Source organism: Pseudophryne corroboree, chromosome 1 (genome assembly GCF_028390025.1).
Source record: "Pseudophryne corroboree isolate aPseCor3 chromosome 1, aPseCor3.hap2, whole genome shotgun sequence".
Classification (NCBI taxonomy): Eukaryota; Metazoa; Chordata; class Amphibia; order Anura; family Myobatrachidae; genus Pseudophryne; species Pseudophryne corroboree.
The window spans coordinates 169,179,561-169,199,545 of record NC_086444.1 but is presented as its reverse complement, the minus strand read 5'-3'; the positions used below and the strand labels follow the sequence as shown (position 1 = coordinate 169,199,545).

The window sequence follows — 19,985 nt, the reverse complement described above, 5'->3', positions numbered from 1 at the left end:
CAGCTCACACCTCAAACACGCCGTACAACATGGCATTCAACAACAACGCATGCAACGGCATGACCAACAACAGTCACAGACTGACTGAACTCAACGCAACATGAGCGTAACTATAACCAAACTGCAGATATAGCCCGCACTGGGACGGGCGCCCAGCATCCTCTACGGACTAAGAGAAAAGGATTTACCGGTACGTATTAAAATCCTATTTTCTCATACGTCCTAGAGGATGCTGGGGATGCTTCGAGAACCATGGGGTTTATACCAAAGCTCTAGAACGGGCGGGAGAGTGCGGATGACTCTGCAGCACCGATTGACCAAACAAGAGGTCCTCCTCAGCCAGGGTATCAAACTTGTAAAACTTCGCAAAGGTGTTTGATCCCGACCAAGTAGCTGCTCGGCAAAGTTGTAACGCCGAGACACCTCGGGCAACCGCCCAGGATGAGCCCACCTTTCTGGTAGAATGGGCTTTCACCGATTTCGGTAACGGCAATCCTGCCGTAGAATGAGCCTGCTGAATCGTATTACAGATCCAGCGCGCAATAGTCTGCTTAGAAGCAGGAGCCCCAATCTTGTTGGGAGCCCACAAGACAAACAGAGCCTCTGTTTTCCTAATCTGAGCCGTTCTGGCGACATAGATTTTCAAAGCTCTGACCACATCGAGAGACTTCGATTCCGCCAAGGCGTCAGTAACCACCGGCACCACAATAGGCTGGTCCACATGAAACGATGAAACCACCTTTGGCAGAAATTGCTGACGAGTTCTCAACTCCGCTCTATCAGCATGGAAGATTAGAAAGGGGCTTTTGTGAGACAAAGCCGCCAACTCAGACACCCGCCTTGCGGACGCCAAGGCCAACAGCATGACTACTTTCCAAGTAAGGAATTTTAATTCAACCCTACGCAAAGGTTCAAACCAATGAGATTGCAGGAACTGCAATACCACATTAAGATCCCACGGCGCCACAGGAGGCACAAATGGAGGTTGGATGTGCAGCACGCCCTTCACGAAGGTCTGAACTTCTGGAAGGGAGGCCAATTCTTTCTGAAAGAAGATTGACAAGGCCAAAAATTGTACTTTAATGGAGCCTAACTTCAGGCCCGCATCCACACCTGCTTGCAAAAAATGGAGCAAACGCCCCAGTTGAAATTCTTCCGTAGGAGCCTTCTTGGATTCACCCCAAGAGACATATTTGATCCAAATACGGTGGTAATGCTTTGCTGTTACTTATTTTCTAGCCTGAAGAAGTGTGGGAATGACTTCACTAGGAATACCCTTCCGAGCTAGGATCTGGCGTTCAACCGCCATGCCGTCAAACGCAGCCGCGGTAAGTCTTGATACACACACGGCCCCTGTTGTAACAGGTCCTCCCGTAGAAGAAGAGGCCAGGGATCTTCTATGAGCAACTCCTGAAGATCTGGATACAGGCCTTTTTTGACCAATCCGAAACAATGAGTATCGCCTGAACCCTTGTTCTTCTTATAATCTTTATCACCTTTGGAATAAGTGGAAGTGGAGGGAACACATAGACCGACGGAAACACCCACGGTGTCACTAAGGCGTCCACCGCTATTGCTTGAGGGTCCCTCGACCTGGAACAATATCTCTAAAGTTTATTGTTGAGGAGGGACGCCATCATGTCTATTTGAGGCATTCCCCAACGACTTGTCACTTCTGCATATACCTCTTGATGAAGACCCCACTCTCCTGGATGGAGATCGTGTCTGCTGAGGAAGTCTGCTTCCCAGTTGTCCACTCACGGAATGAAGACCGCTGACAGAGCGCTTGCATGTCTTTCCGCCCAGCGAAGAACTTTCGTGGCCTCGGCCATCGCCGTTCTGCTCCTTGTTCCGCCCTGGCGGTTTATGTACGCCACTGCTGTTATGTTGTCTAACTGAATCAAGATGGGCAGACCGCGAATAAGATGTTCTGCTTGCAGAATGCCGTTGTAAATGGCCCTTAATTCCAGAATGTTTATGTGCAGACAAGCTTCCTGTCTTGACCATTCTCCCTGAAAATTTCTCCCCCGTGTGACTGCTCCCCAGCCACGGAGGCTTGCATCTGTGGTCACCAGGATCCAATCCTGAATCCCGAACCTGCGTCCCTCTAAAAGGTGAGAGCTGTGCAACCACCACAGAAGGGAGATCCTGGTCCTGGAAGATAGGATTATTTTCCGGTGCATGTCCAGGTGAGACCCGGACCACTTGTCCAACAGGTCCCACTGAAACACCCTGGCATGAAACCTGCCATACGGGATGGCCTCGTAGGCCGCCACCATCTTCCCCAGCAACCGAGTGCATTGAAGAACTGACACTTTTGCTGGTTTCAGAATCTGTTTTACCATGTTCTGTATTTCCAGAGCCTTTTCCACTGGAAGAAACACTCTAATTCTGTATCCAGAATCCTACCCAGGAACGACAGCCGTGTCGAAGGCACCAACTGTGAATTTGGCAAGTTTAGGAGACAACCATGGTGTTGCAGAAAAGCGCAACATTTTTCAGCAATTGTTCCTTGGATCTTGCCTTTATGAGGAGATCGTCCAAGTACGGGATAACTGTGATTCCCTGCTTGCGCAGGAGAACCATCATTTCCGCCATAACCTTGGTGAAAATCCTCGGAGCCGTGGACAGACCAAACGGCAATGTCTGAAATTGGTAATGACAATCCTGAACAGCAAACCTCAGGTATGCCTGATGTGGAGGATATATGGGAACATGCAAGTAGGCATCCTTTATGTCGACCGACACCATAAACTACCCCTCCTCCAGACTGGAGATCACTGCTCGGAGAGATTCCATCTTGAATTTGAATTTTTTTAGAAAGAAATTGAAGGATTTTAGGTTCAGAATCGGTCTGACTGAGCCATCCGGCTTCAGGACCACAAACAGGCTTGAATAAAAGCCTTTTCCCTGTTGTGACGGTGGTACCGTTACAATGACTTGATTTTGACACAGCTTCAGTATTGCAGCGCATACTACCTCCCTTTCTAGAAGAAAAGCTGGCAAGGTCGATTTGAAAAATCGGTGAGGGGGCACGTCTTGAAACTCTAATTTGTATTACTATCTCGAATATCCAAGGATCCAGGTCCGAGTGCACCCAGACCTGACTGAAAAGTTTGAGACGTGCCCCCACCGGTGCGGACTCCTGCAGAGGAGCCCCAGCGTCATGCGGTGGATTTGGTAGAAGCCGGAGAGGACTTCTACTCTTGGGAACTTGCCACAGCCTGTGACCTCTTTCCCCTTCCTCTTCCCCTTGCCGCGAGGAAGGAGGACCTTCGTCCTTTTTTGTATTTATTGGGCCAAAGGACTGCATCTGATAGTGGGGCATTTTCTTCTGTTGCGCAGGCACATAAGGTAAAAATGACGACTTACCCGCGGTAGCCGTAGATACCAGGTCAGTGAGGCAGTCACCAAACAAGACACTACCGTTAAACGGTAACGACTTCATCGCCCCCTTAGAGTCAGTATCAGAATTCCTAGCTGAGACTGCCATGGCATTGGCCCTTGATCCCAAAAGGCCAATATCCCTTGCAGCTTCTTTTACATATGCTGCAGCGTCCCTGATATGACCCAGAGTCAAAAGCACGCTATCCCTGTCTAGGGTATCCATTTCAGATGACAAGTTATCTGCCCACTTTTCTATAGCGTTACTCACCCATGCCGATGCAACGGCAGGCCTGAGTAGCGAACCCGTTGTGACATAAATGGATTTTTGTGTATTTTCCTGCTTACAATCTGCAGGATCCTTTAGGGCTGCCGTGTCAGGAGACGGGAGCGCCTCCTTTTTGGATAAACGCGATAAAGCCTTGTCTACCGTGGGGGTTGACTCCCATTTTTTCCTGTCCCCAAAAGGAAACGGGTATGCCACTGGAATTCTTGTGGGAACCTGTATCTTCTTGTCAGGATTTTCCCAAGCCTTTTCAAAAAGAGCGTTCAGTTCATGAGAGGGAGGAAACGTGACCTCAGGTTTCTTTCCTTTAACCATACAGACCCTTGTATCAGGAACAGCAGGGTCCTCTGTTATATGCAATACTTCCTTTATTGCCACAATCATGTATTGAATGCTCTTAGCCAGTTTAGGATTCAATCTGGCATCACTATAGTCGACACTGGAATCAGAGTCCGTGTCGGTATCCTTATCTGCTATCTGAGTAAATGCACGCTTCTGTGACCCCGGAGGGGTCTGAGCTTGTGACAATGCATACTCCATGCACTTTCTCCATGTCTGGTTCTTATACTCAGATTTATCCAATCTTTTAGTCAACCGCTCCACATTTGCATTCAGCACACTCAGCATATTTACCCAATCATCCATCGGTGGAGCCGGCACGGTCACTCTCAGTCTTTTCTGTCCCCACTCCAGCCTCCTCCTGGGAAGAGCACTCAGCCTCAGACATGTCGACACACACGTACCGACACCGACAACCACACTGGGGCTATAGGAGACAGACCCACAACAAAGCCTGTTAGAGACACACAGAGGAAGTTCTGCCAGCTCACACCCAGTTCCTATACCGGTTCTAAAGCGAGTACAATACTGGCCAGACCTGCTAGCGCTTTTATACTTAAATAATTAGCACCAAATCTCTTGTGCCCCCCCCCCGTTTTGCACCCTATTACTTGTACAGTAGTGTGGGAGGCCAGGCTCAGCGTCTCTGCAGCTTCTGTGAAGAGAACATGGCGCTAGTCAGAGCTGTGAGGGCTAAGGCACGCCCCCTTACTGGCGCGCTTCAGTCCCGCTTAAATTAGATATTTATACTGGCGGGGGTCTTTGATTAGTGCCTAGGCACTTTATATATCACTGCCAGTGCTGAATTGAGGCTGTTTTGCTGCCCAGGGCGCCCCCCCTGCGCCCTGCACCCATCAGTGCCGTTTTGTGTGTGGGAGCATGGCGCGCAGCGCGGTACCTCAACTAGCCGTCTTCTGCCGTCACTGAAGTCTTCTGATCTTCATATACTCACCCGGCTTCTGGCTCCAAGGGGGATGACGGCGCGGCTCCGGGACCGAGCAGCTAGGCGTACCGTAGCGATTGGACCCTCTGGAACTAATGGTGTCCAGTAGCCGGAGAAGCGGAGCCCTGAAACTCGATGCAGGGCGCCTGTAGCCAACAGGTCTCTCTGAAAATAAAAAACCTAACTAAGTATTTTTCTGAGAAACTCTGGAGAGCTCCTCAGTGTGCATCCAGTCTCACTGGGCACAGAATCTAACTGGAGTCTGGAGGAGGGGCATATAGGGAGGAGCCAGTTCACACCCATTCAAAGTCTTATAGTGTGCCCATGTCTCCTGCGGATCCTGTCTATACCCCATGGTTCTTGAAGCATCCCCAGCATCCTCTAAGACGTATGAGAAAGTGGGACTACCAGAGGGGAAAAAGAGGGACTACATACATACCCCCAGCCAGTCAGCATGCCCCAGGACAGGGCCTGCACTTGACTCCTCAATGCAGCTGCACGCTGGTGGTGGGTGAGTGACCGCTCTGCTCCTGAAAATGGCGCCTGGAACCAGTGGCGGAGCCCTCTGTCACCCCTGCTTAGCCTGAGCTGCCGCCCGCACACACGCCCGCCAGCACAGACCGCAGCTGGGTCAAGCGTCTCTGTATAGCACTGCAGAGTTCCTCCGCGCTCGGCCCACCATCTCTCAGCGTCTTGACATGCTTACTGCGCATGTCAGGACTCAGGACACTAGGGGGAGGAGGAGTCAGCAGGACAGGGCAGAGGGCGTGAAGGTAGTGGTACACAAACAGACGCTTGGCCCCATTGCGGTCGCCGGTCTGTGCTGGTGGGTGGGTGTGCGGGCGGCAGCTCAGACTATGACAGAGGGCTCTGCTACTGGTTGCACAAATATAGCACTGACGGCGCTCATTATCAAACGGTTCTCAGAATCATACCTAACATTAGGTATCGGTTCTGCGGAACCGGTGCAAACTGGCTGAATCCCACCACTGGTTGTACACATAATAGTGAAGAGATCAGGTCCCCTCTCCACCCCCCTGCTCTATCCTCAACTCTCTGCAACCCCCCCCCAGCCTACCCTATACTTACCCCTTCCCCGGGTGGGTCCTACAACCCCCCTAGGTCTGTCCCCACTACACAGTACATACAAAAAAAAAATTATATATATATATATATATACATACATACACACACATACATACACATATATGACCTAGGCTGACAATTTTCTGATGATGTGACCATACTCTGCTATGAAATTATGATGAGTATCTACAAAATTTATTTCCATCCTCAGCTGGTTTTGCACTCCCACTTTATGTTTATTGCTGCTGAAAAAACGATTGATAAAGATTTCTGCACTAAAGAATCTGGATGTGCTGGTTCCATTTTTTCTATAATCTATCTATATATAAAAATATAGATACATTCTGGCGGAATCAGCTCCCTCCAAGAGAGAGGAAAACAAGAGCTGCACATTTTGCATCTGCATTAGTAATTTGGAACTCCAAGCTTTTTTGGAATGCACAGCTCCAAGTGAAAAAATAGAAGTCTGGGTTTTTCATCTCACCCAGATCCAGAAGGAAGTCAGAAGAAGGAAAGGGGGATTAAAACTCCCATACACCCACTGCACGTAGCACTGATGCCTATTAGAGGACAGCGAGTAGGATGCAGCTTTGTAGTGCCAGGCACTGTGGATGTTGGCTGTGTCAGGAGAGCATGGCGGATGGTCGCTGCAGGTCATTCCAGCAGGATGACCAGTAAGCATAGGGAGTGCTAAGATATGTACTTTTATGCAAGAATTGGTGAAAACAAGCGCCCAAAAGTGTGATTATTAAAATCAGGGAAAATGAAGGTATAGAGGAACGGATGATAAGGATCGGTTTAAAACACTTATCTGGTAGGTAGAGACTTGACTCAAGCAGTACTCTTTTTGTGGATTAAGAACATGCGGATAAAACAGAAGAGAACTAACATAGTGTGTACCGTTTATGTTACGTATTATGTTACTGCTTAGTTTCACAGGCCTAATTAGGGAACTAGCTTATTCCCACAAAATATAAATTTGCAGCCTGAGCAGTATATATATTAAAAATACAAAAAATTTAATAACATAATCACATAAAAATACACATAAAAATGGCTGTATAGCATGCGTACAGAATAAAATTTATATCAGGCTTATCTGTCCATGTAAATGACTGAAATGCATGCGTACAGGATTTAAAATTATTTTAGGCTTATCTGTCCATAAGGAGGAGATGTCTGCAGGTACTCCCAACGCGTTTCGTCCGTCAGCAACAGGACTTCATCAAGGGGATGACCACACTGAGCAAGTTTTGCTCTATTTATGCCCAGAAAGAGGAAGTTAATAATGACATCACTTCCTGTGATTGTCATTAATTTTGTGGAGAAAACAATATATCTATTATCTAATATGCACTCAAAACAGTGGTAATTAGATAGAAATATAATTAGAGTAGGAAAGAACCGAAAATTTTATGGAAAACATGAATAAAAAGTGAATTAACATCTATTGCCGTCGGAAATGGTGGTGGAACGCATGTGGAACGCATGCGTCATTTCCGGCCGGCGTTGTGTACTCCTAAATCGTGAGGTATTCACTGTATACAAAGTGGAATTAATGAAACAGATCGGGATGTGAACCATTAGTGTGCAGGGGCAAGTGGGGAAGAAGAGAAGGAGGTAAGCGGTGGCGCGCACCGCCAAGGCACTTACGTCACATCCGTGAGAAACACGGAAGTGAGTGTATTATGGAGGTGGAACGCACCGCCATTAGGTTGGAGGAGAATAGGACTTAGCGGTGAAACGCACCGCCATGCCGATGACGTCACTTCCGTAATATATGCGGAAGTGAGAGACGTACATGTCGATTATGGTGGAATGCACCGCAATTTAATGGCGCTATGGAGCGCATAGCCAAGAGTGAAGATTACTGATAGAGTGTAGTTAGCGAGACTGTTAAGATCAGCCAATTAATCTTGTGATTCACTGATGTGCAAAGTGTCATAGGTTATATGTATGTATATATACACATGCATGTATATATGTGTAAATATATAAATACATATCTCACGTGAGTGGTGAGGATTTAAAGTGACAGTGCCCTGGGATATATCATTAGATTTAAAGTGACAGTGCTGTATTTATTATTAATTTATTTTGAGTGCAGATGGATGTTATTAAAAATAATTATTAATAATTATGTATGATGTATATGTAAAATCTGGACTCATTTTTTCTTCTTAATAAAATTTTTTTTTCCCATACAGTCATATGGATTCATTCTTTCTTAGTCGTTTAAAAGATGTCCATAGTTTTAGATGTGTCCTTAACGTCAGTCTTGTGCATCGCTTGTGGACGTCTTGTGGTACTTCTCATATTTGTTTTTAGTATCGTCCATTGGAAAATTTAGCTGGAAAAGATCATAGAAAAGGCTTATGACTTAAAGCCTTGTCTAAGTATAAATATATAAGAAACCAATTTCATACTTAATTATATATGAACTAAAAAGGAGATAAAAGGTGATAAAAGGTGATAAAAGAATATGTGGGGAATGAAGCATCAGAGAAAAGGGGCAATTTCAAACGCCTCATTCAGTCCTAATGGGGATAAGGTCTTGAGTTCATATATCCAGAACATTTCCCGTCTCGACAATTTGTTTAGGATATCACCTCCTCTTTCCCCAAGTTTTACCAGTTCAATTGCTTTAAATGAGATATCTTCCGGGTTTGATTTATGTTTTTCTGTGAAATGTTTGGAAACGGTATGGTTGTCTACCTTATTCTTGATATTCCTAATGTGCTCTTGGATTCGTAGCTTGAGAACTCGTTTCGTCTTTCCGACGTACTTTAGTCCACATGTACACTCCAGCAGGTATATTACCATAGTCGAGTTGCAATTTAGGAAATCTTTAATGCTGTAATCTTTGGTGCTGTCGTGATTAGTGAATTTTTTCCTATTTGGGTGAAGATATTTGCAGATATTGCAGTTTCCACATTTATAGCATCCTTTGCAATTGATAAAGGTGCTATTCCCGGGTTTGTTCTTGTTTTGTAGATGACTTGGGGCCAAAATATCTTTCAGGCTGCTGGTTTTCCGAAATACAATGTCTGGTTTTGGTGGGAGGATATCTTTTAGTATTGGATCCATTAGTAAGATGTTCCAGTGTTTGTTGATGGATTTCTTGATAATGTGTTCTTGGTTGCTAAATGTGGTAATGAACGGAGTGAAGTTGTCAGATTTCTTTTGTGTTTGTTTGTTGAATAGATCCGTTCTTTGTGTATTGGTCGTCTTTTCCAATGCTTCATTTATCACACGTTCTGGATATCTCCTTTCCTTGAATCTTGTGGCATATGTTGTTAGTTGATTATTGCAATCCTGTTCGTTACTGCAATTACGTTTGATGCGATGAAACTGAGAGTATGGAATGTTTGTTTTCACTAACAAAGAAACTTGAACACATTGAGGATGATGTCATTAAAGGTAAACAAAAGAAATTTTTCAGAGACAAACAAGATTATCTGCACAACAAAATACAAAATTGGAGCAGATTTCAAGACAAACAATACCAATACATTCCTGTATATCAGGACCCAGGAGCGAGGAAATGGAAAATGACACCATACAGGAATAAAAACTACCGAAACCAAAATCGACAACAAATACATCACGAAAAAGAAAGAACCTATCCTATAACTTCTAAAACTGCAGCTACATATAACAGATTTTCAGCGCTTCAAAGACTAGAATCAAATAGTGACTCCGATTTTTTATCCCCGGACCCAACAACAGACAACACCTTCTCTTCAAGGAAAACATTCTTCAGAGAAAGACTGAAAGGGGTTTCCCCCATGAAAAGAAGCCTCCAAGAAGAAGAGGGACAAGGGGCGGGCACAGGAAGAACAAACAAAAGACGGTACCAACCATAAAGAACCCGATGGAACAAGGAATATTTAACCTTTCGGGTTACATTCTTAATGAAGCAGAGATATCACTTTTAAGCAAGGGATTAAAATTTGCACCTGATAAACAGATGAACAAATTCGATACTTTCATAGATCTCAACAAGTTCTCAAGGGCCCTTACCTTGAAGAGACATTTTGCAAAGAAAGAACAACAAATTGATCCAATTGAACCTTCAAAATCAGGACTAAAAAGAAAATCGAAGTATTACCCCCTTGAGTCTAAAGGGAATCACATAAACGTGTTCCAGGAATTAGTAAGAAAGGACCTTTGTGATGTTGAGATTAAGAAATCCTCCTTTTCAAATCTGAAGAACAAAGAAAAAGAAGCTCTTAAAAAGTTACAAGATAACAAAGATATTATCATAAAACAAGCAGATAAAGGAGGTGGCATTGTTATCCTCGACAGAGAGGCATATGAATGCGAAGCTCTACGTCTTCTACACGATGCATCATCCTATAAACAGCTTCCACAAGATCCCACCAATCTTTTTGTAGAAGAACTCAGAATTCTATTGGTACACTATTTCCAAAAGAACACTCTGGATAAGAATGAATTTCAGTACCTTATGACGACAACACCGGTAATACCAACCTTTTACCACCTCCCAAAGATACACAAGAATCTCTCCAAACCTCCTGGCAGACCTATCATCGCAGGGATTGACTCCCTTACTAGCCACCTATCGGAATATGTAGACATATTTTTGTGTAAATATGTGATCAATTTACCATCATTCTTGAAAGACACCAACAGTGCAATCAATATATTATCCACAGTGGAATGGAAGGATTCTTACCTCTGGATTACGATTGATGTGCAAAGCTTGTATACCTCCATTATCCATGAAAAAGGAATAGAAGCCTGCAGAAGATACCTTGATAAAGACCCTGAACTATCAACATTCCACAAGAATGCAATCTGTGACTTTATGAAATTCATCCTGAGTCACAATTATTTCACATTCCAGCGGACCTTCTATTTACAAATCTGTGGAACAGCCATGGGCACATCATTCGCTCCCAGTTTTGCAAATTTACTAATGGGCTCATGGGAAGATGAGTGCATCTACAATAACAATCCATTCTTGAAAAATCTGATCATCTACAAACGATATATAGATGATATCTTGATCATCTGGGAAGGAGACGAGGAAACATTCAAAAGCTTCTTTCAGATACTCACTGCAAACCAATATAACTTGAAGTTTACCTATGAGATCAGCAAAGACAGTGTGCATTACCTGGATCTTACTCTCTCGAGTGCCGACTCAAAAGTCATAACCAGCAATCATATAAAAGAAGTAGATACTAACAGCTACCTACATTTCAAAAGCTGTCATGCCCGGAATTGGAAAACAAACATTCCATACTCTCAGTTTCATCGCATCAAACGTAATTGCAGTAACGAACAGGATTGCAATAATCAACTAACAACATATGCCACAAGATTCAAGGAAAGGAGATATCCAGAACGTGTGATAAATGAAGCATTGGAAAAGACGACCAATACACAAAGAACGGATCTATTCAACAAACAAACACAAAAGAAATCTGACAACTTCACTCCGTTCATTACCACATTTAGCAACCAAGAACACATTATCAAGAAATCCATCAACAAACACTGGAACATCTTACTAATGGATCCAATACTAAAAGATATCCTCCCACCAAAACCAGACATTGTATTTCGGAAAACCAGCAGCCTGAAAGATATTTTGGCCCCAAGTCATCTACAAAACAAGAACAAACCCGGGAATAGCACCTTTATCAATTGCAAAGGATGCTATAAATGTGGAAACTGCAATATCTGCAAATATCTTCACCCAAATAGGAAAAAATTCACTAATCACGACAGCACCAAAGATTACAGCATTAAAGATTTCCTAAATTGCAACTCGACTATGGTAATATACCTGCTGGAGTGTACATGTGGACTAAAGTACGTCGGAAAGACGAAACGAGTTCTCAAGCTACGAATCCAAGAGCACATTAGGAATATCAAGAATAAGGTAGACAACCATACCGTTTCCAAACATTTCACAGAAAAACATAAATCAAACCCGGAAGATATCTCATTTAAAGCAATTGAACTGGTAAAACTTGGGGAAAGAGGAGGTGATATCCTAAACAAATTGTCGAGACGGGAAATGTTCTGGATATATGAACTCAAGACCTTATCCCCATTAGGACTGAATGAGGCGTTTGAAATTGCCCCTTTTCTCTGATGCTTCATTCCCCACATATTCTTTTATCACCTTTTATCTCCTTTTTAGTTCATATATAATTAAGTATGAAATTGGTTTCTTATATATTTATACTTAGTCAAGGCTTTAAGTCATAAGCCTTTTCTATGATCTTTTCCAGCTAAATTTTCCAATGGACGATACTAAAAACAAATATGAGAAGTACCACAAGACGTCCACAAGCGATGCACAAGACTGACGTTAAGGACACATCTAAAACTATGGACATCTTTTAAACGACTAAGAAAGAATGAATCCATATGACTGTATGGGAAAAAAAATTTTTATTAAGAAGAAAAAATGAGTCCAGATTTTACATATACATCATACATAATTATTAATAATTATTTTTAATAACATCCATCTGCACTCAAAATAAATTAATAATAAATACAGCACTGTCACTTTAAATCTAATGATATATCCCAGGGCACTGTCACTTTAAATCCTCACCACTCACGTGAGATATGTATTTATATATTTACACATATATACATGCATGTGTATATATACATACATATAACCTATGACACTTTGCACATCAGTGAATCACAAGATTAATTGGCTGATCTTAACAGTCTCGCTAACTACACTCTATCAGTAATCTTCACTCTTGGCTATGCGCTCCATAGCGCCATTAAATTGCGGTGCGTTCCACCATAATCGACATGTACGTCTCTCACTTCCGCATATATTACGGAAGTGACGTCATCGGCATGGCGGTGCGTTTCACCGTTAAGTCCTATTCTCCTCCAACCTAATGGCGGTGCGTTCCACCTCCATAATACACTCACTTCCATGTTTCTCACGGATGTGACGTAAGTGCCTTGGCGGTGCGCGCCACCGCTTACCTCCTTCTCTTCTTCCCCACTTGCCCCTGCACACTAATGGTTCACATCCCGATCTGTTTCATTAATTCCACTTTGTATACAGTGAATACCTCCCGATTTAGGAGTACACAACGCCGGCCGGAAATGACGCATGCGTTCCACCACCATTTCCGACGGCAATAGATGTTAATTCACTTTTTATTCATGTTTTCCATAAAATTTTTGGTTCTTTCCTACTCTAATTATATTTCTATCTAATTACCACTGTTTTGAGTGCATATTAGATAATAGATATATTGTTTTCTCCACAAAATTAATGACAATCACAGGAAGTGATGTCATTATTAACTTCCTCTTTCTGGGCATAAATAGAGCAAAACTTGCTCAGTGTGGTCATCCCCTTGATGAAGTCCTGTTGCTGACGGACGAAACGCGTTGGGAGTACCTGCAGACATCTCCTCCTTATGGACAGATAAGCCTAAAATAATTTTAAATCCTGTACGCATGCATTTCAGTCATTTACATGGACAGATAAGCCTGATATAAATTTTATTCTGTACGCATGCTATACAGCCATTTTTATGTGTATTTTTATGTGATTATGTTATTAAATTTTTTGTATTTTTAATATATATACTGCTCAGGCTGCAAATTTATATTTTGTGGGAATAAGCTAGTTCCCTAATTAGGCCTGTGAAACTAAGCAGTAACATAATACGTAACATAAACGGTACACACTATGTTAGTTCTCTTCTGTTTTATCCGCATGTTCTTAATCCACAAAAAGAGTACTGCTTGAGTCAAGTCTCTACCTACCAGATAAGTGTTTTAAACCGATCCTTATCATCCGTTCCTCTATACCTTCATTTTCCCTGATTTTAATAATCACACTTTTGGGCGCTTGTTTTCACCAATTCTTGCATAAAAGTACATATCTTAGCACTCCCTATGCTTACTGGTCATCCTGCTGGAATGACCTGCAGCGACCATCCGCCATGCTCTCCTGACACAGCCAACATCCACAGTGCCTGGCACTACAAAGCTGCATCCTACTCGCTGTCCTCTAATAGGCATCAGTGCTACGTGCAGTGGGTGTATGGGAGTTTTAATCCCCCTTTCCTTCTTCTGACTTCCTTCTGGATCTGGGTGAGATGAAAAACCCAGACTTCTATTTTTTCACTTGGAGCTGTGCATTCCAAAAAAGCTTGGAGTTCCAAATTACTAATGCAGATGCAAAATGTGCAGCTCTTGTTTTCCTCTCTCTTGGAGGGAGCTGATTCCGCCAGAATGTATCTATATTTTTATATATAGATAGATTATAGAAAAAATGGAACCAGCACATCCAGATTCTTTAGTGCAGAAATCTTTATCAATCGTTTTTTCAGCAGCAATAAACATAAAGTGGGAGTGCAAAACCAGCTGAGGATGGAAATAAATTTTGTAGATACTCATCATAATTTCATAGCAGAGTATGGTCACATCATCAGAAAATTGTCAGCCTAGGTCATATATGTGTATGTATGTGTGTGTATGTATGTATGTATATATATATATGTGTGTGTGTGTGTGTGTGTGTGTGTGTGTGTATATATATATATATATATAATTTTTTTAAGAGTACTGCTTGAGTCAAGTCTCTACCTACCAGATAAGTGTTTTAAACCGATCCTTATCATCCGTTCCTCTATACCTTCATTTTCCCTGATTTTAATAATCACACTTTTGGGCGCTTGTTTTCACCAATTCTTGCAACAAATTTTATATGCACGCCAAGCATATTTATATGTATTACAAGCTGCCGCTCTGATAACTTATTGAGAAGTGCTTTTATATGAAATAGGGACTTTTACTTCACGATTCTTCTTTATTATATCTTCTTTATTATATTCACTACGTTTTATCATATTTTTAAACAATATTTTTACTGTATATTGTGTGCATAATTACCACATAAACTGCACCCGAGCGCTGTAGTCTCCAATTCTATATGTACTTTTATGTTTGGACTTATTTTTGTAAGCACTTGTGTTTCTAGGCCTAAGCTTGAGTATGCTATGCACAGTGTCTGATGCCAGTAAAGACACTTTCACTGGAAAGCCTGCCTAAGAGTCCTTATTTTAAGTACCCGTTTTACAATATTACATAATATACATACACACACACACCTCACATACTGTATACTACAAAGATGCCAATCTGTGATTGATGATAAAAGTGGTCCTTTAGACTCACAGTATCCTTGCATATCTTGCTGTCACCCGGTAACTGGGAAACCTTCTCCATCACTTCCAGTGCTCTTTGAAAATAGCCAGGCTTCCACATGAGTGGCATCTGTGTGTAGACAGCTCTTAGACCTTTGGAAATTTCCACGTTTCCTATATATAATAAAAGGAAATGAGTTCATTGTACTTCCTATTTAACACAGGTGCAGAATGAAGACAGTAAGTGGTTGATATTACTACTCAGGTTTTAAACAGAGCCGCAGAGGTGGAACAGTGCTACGAATAGAATATTGGTGGAATTTATGGTACAAACAATACACCACATTATGTGGATTTAAATCAGGGATGGGGAACCTTCGGCCCTACAGCTGTTGATGAACTACACATCCCAGCATGCCCTGCAACAGTTTTAGCAAGGTTCCCCACCCCTGATTTAAATAGTCATTATTATTATTATCATCCTTTATTTATATGGCACAACAAGGGATCCGCAGCGCCCAATAATAGAGTACATAAACAAGCAAAAAGAAAAAAAAACAGTGACTTACAATTCAATACAGTATAGAACAAGTACAGGGTATATAAACATGGCTGCGTCAGCAGACAACCCTGAAATAAGTATCATGGTGGCAGAAAACAGAGAGTTTTGGTGCCGTCAAAGGGAGTATAGAAAAGACGATAACTTAAGTAAGAGACGTAAAAGTACATGAGGGAAGAGGGCCCTGCTCGTGAAAGCTAAAGAGGAGATACAATTGCTACAGTAAATGTACCAAGAAAGACTAAAAATAGGTTCAACATTGATTAATACAAATGTTCAATTTATAGGTCTCTTTCAAGTTGGCCTATCAATTCTTTTAGAAAATACATTTACTCACACACAAGGCCATTAACCAAACTACCCCAATGTACATTTCTTTGCTTATCCCAAAATATCTCCCAACACGACCTCTCTGCTCTTCACAAGATCTACGTCTCTCATCCACACTCATTATTTGCTCCCATTCATGATTACAGGACTTTCTTCGGACTGCACCCACTGTGTGGAATGCCCTACCACACACAATAAGACTCTACCCTAGTCTCCAAACCTTCAAGCGTTCCCTGAAAACTCACCTCTTCAGACTAGCTTATCACATTCCAGAACCGCTCACTCAACCTTCAGAACCATTCCTACCCAGTTACATACCTTCTGTAAAGTCCACACATTTCCTCATTCTTCACTTTGCCATCCTCCTGACCCAGGGCATCACTGTGTGACCCTATCAAACAGACCACCAAGACCCTTTGCAATCTGGTAAACAATTATGCAACATATAGCACCGATCCTTGTGTATCAATGACCATTTCCCAATAGATTGTAAGCTTGCGAACAGGGCCTTCCTACCTCTATGACTGACTGTAATTACCCAGTATTGTTTTATCTTCGTTTCCAATTGTAAAATGTAACGGAATATGGTGCGCTATATAAAAAAAACATTAATAAATAAATTAAGTAACGGATCCCAATTATAGAGGTCAGCAGTCATTCCAGTTCTCTACTGTAAGTGACCAGCACTGAGCCATCTATGTTGGATTTGGTAGGAAAAACAAGAAGAAATCTGTTCAATCGGACAGGGAACACATACCTGAAAACAGAAGTTAAGTGCTAGATAAATATGCTATATAAAAGTAGTATTAGGAGAAAATCAAATTTGTAACTACTGAATTACGTGTGTAGTCACCCGCACATTCGGTTTTAAAATGGAAGTTTTAGCAGTAATTCCGTATACCATATACACACGGTTAGATAACTTGGCTGCTGGTCACTAATGACCCTTTCCAGGCAGCTCATAGCTCTAGTGGTTTAAGTGCAGTACTGTATTTACAATACTTCTCTTCACCATAGATTTCTGGATTTCTTGCTCTACTAACACCCTCCTTAAGAAAAGGAAATCAAAACAAAGAAATGTAATTCCTGTCCTATTTTTCAAGCTTTCTTTTAAACATATAACTAGATAATTATATTTTGAGTCCTATTTTTTTTTTTGTGCAAACAAACCAAATCCAGTATAATTATAGTTTTCCAAGAAAGAGGAGTAATGGAAACCTTCAGTGTATTCTAAATCCATGCATACTGTATACTACAGGAGGATAATCTTATCTGCAGAAGGAGCAGCTGCTGCAGTATCCATTAAATGACTGCCGGACTTTAGCTCTCTAGAGCAATAGTCACCTTCATTTGTCCCACAAAACTAATATTGTTTTCCCTCTGGCAAGAGTCCCTTTGTGTAAATAATAAAGGCAGAACCGCAGTGCAATAAAATCCATGTGTTCCTGGGAGCAGACAGGCGAACTTCATCTTCCCATTTCCAAAATGGCACCCGTGGCTTGGAGGGTAAAATAAAAGTCACAAAGTTCACAGACATTGCTCATCTGCTGTACTATATTTAGCCATTAGCGTCAGACTATGCCCTCGGGCCTCTATTGGACAGGTCTGCTCAATTAGATTTTGAAAGACAGCAAGAAGCATGACATGACAGTAGAGGCTACAGGGTTCAGAGACTGTCAGTATAATGTTGTTGCATTAGATGCAGGGGCACCTTCCACCCTCCCTCAGAGTGACTGGCTGTGACATAGCTGAAGTCCTATTGAAATAACAGATAGTCACTGTTGACACAACTCCTTTGCTTTTATATTTAAAAATGTTTTGTAAGCTAGTTAAACAATTATGATTTAGAGATACTTTGCTAAGGAAGATACGAGATTCTTTCAGGCCACTTCTCTCCCAGAGTGTAACTAACCTTATCATCCACTCACTGGTCATCTCACGACTCAACTACTGCAATGTTCTCGTCACTGGCCTCAGTTGCTCCCCTCCAATCTGTCCTCCGCAGCTAGGCTTATCTTCATCTCCCGCAGCTCCACTTCTGCCACTCCCCTTACACAAAATCTGCACTGGCTTCCATTCCCCTACAGAATCCTCTTCAAACTCCTCACCCTCACATACAAAGCCATCTTTAATTCCACTGTTCCCTACATTTCCAACCTCCTCTCCCTTCATACTCCCTCCCGCCCCCTATGGTCAGCCAATGACCGTCACCTCTCCTCTGCCCTGGTCACTGCTTCCCATGCACGAGTTCAAGATTTTAACCGTACTTGCACTCCTTCAGTGGAACGCGCTCCCCCGCCCCATTACTCTCCCCAACCTTGCAAAGCTTCAAACGGGTACTAAAAACCCACTTATTCATAAAAGCGTACCCTTCCCATGCATAACCTAGTCCTGAGGCTGCTCCTCCATCCCCCTGCCTCATGCCTTGAACATCTCTGCTTTGCATACACAATGCCATCAGGCTACCTCCCACTTGCTTGCACCTCATGTCATCTGTCTGTTTGCCCTACCCACTAGATTGTTAGCTCTTCAGAGCAGGACCCTCTTTCCTCTTGTTGTCAAAGCCCTCTTCTCGAAACATTTCACTCGTAGCTCTCTCCTACTCAGCGACAATCTTTACACGCTTTTTCTCCTGCTGGTAAATGCTCATCTCCATCAATGGCTGCCAGCCCCAAGTAGTACGTTGATCACTCCCTCGCTACTTACATCTTAGCTGTATTCTGTTTTGAGAATTGTGGTGCTCTGTTACCTGTACTCTATTTTTGTTATTTATTTACTGTAATGTTAAGTTTGGTCTCTCTGTACAGTCCTTTGTACGGCGCTGCGAAACACTTGTGGTGCCTTATAAATAAAATTTAATAATAACAGGATTTTAATTACCTACTGGTAAATCCTTTTCTCGTAGTCCGTAGAGGATACTGGAAATCCATTTAGTACCATGGGGTATAGACGGGTCCACTAGGAGCCTTGGGAACTTTAAGATTATGATAGTGTGTGCTGGCTCCTCCCTCTATGCCCCTCCTACCAGACTAAGTCTAGGAAACTGTGCTCGAGGAGACGGACATACTTTGAGAGTAGGATAGATAAGAAAAGAACTAACAACAATTTCTGCTAAGAAAAACACAGCGCTTGCAACCACCAAAATACTGTTGAATATTTGCTACACACAAAGTTTCTGCAACTCCCACGGGTGGTACTGTCCCACCAATTTATATATACACACAGAGATAGTAAAAACTATCAAGGGAGCGCTAGAATCTTGTGAAAAATTAAAAAAAAAAAATATATAATTTATTCGTACTCCAAACATATCATTATACATATAAAACATTCAAATTAGTAAATAAATCCACATTCAATAATTCCTTAATGAAGTGCCCTTAATAACCACTAATAAAATGTCCATATAAGTTACTTTTGTGCAGATAGTAACAAATTGTTGCTTATGGACAAAACTCCTCAAGCCGCAATAAAAAGTTACAGTCACTGTTCAAGCCCACTTGAATAACTTTATGTTGACAAGGGGGACTTACCCGTTGTAGCCGTGAAGATCCATGCATCCAATGCTTCCCCAAAGAGAGCCTGACCTGTGTAGGGTAGGGTCTCCACACCACTCCTGGATTCCGCGTCGGCAGACCACTGGCGCAGCCAAAGTCCTCAACGAGCTGAGACAGACATGGAAGACATTCCTGCAGCCATTGAACCCAGGTCCTTCATGGATTCCACCATAAATCCTGCAGAACCCCGAATGTTACTACGTCACTTTTATCCATAGTATCCAAATCCTCAAGTAATGTGCCTGACCACTTTACTATAGCTTTGGAAATACATGCACAGGCAATAGTAGGACGTATGATCGCCCCTGAAGCCGTGTATATG

At 42.4% G+C, this 19,985-nt stretch overlaps 1 protein-coding gene across 1 annotated transcript in view; it reads right to left on the bottom strand.

Moving 5' to 3' along the window:
* MRPS27 (mitochondrial ribosomal protein S27) overlaps window positions 1–19,985 on the bottom strand; it is a 278,880-nt gene that overhangs the window by 62,443 nt on the left and 196,452 nt on the right. Inside the window, exon 9 of the mRNA XM_063963882.1 lies at window positions 15,249–15,391. Within this exon, the coding sequence (XP_063819952.1) occupies window positions 15,249–15,391 (143 nt within the window). The remainder of the gene's footprint in view (window positions 1–15,248; window positions 15,392–19,985) is intronic.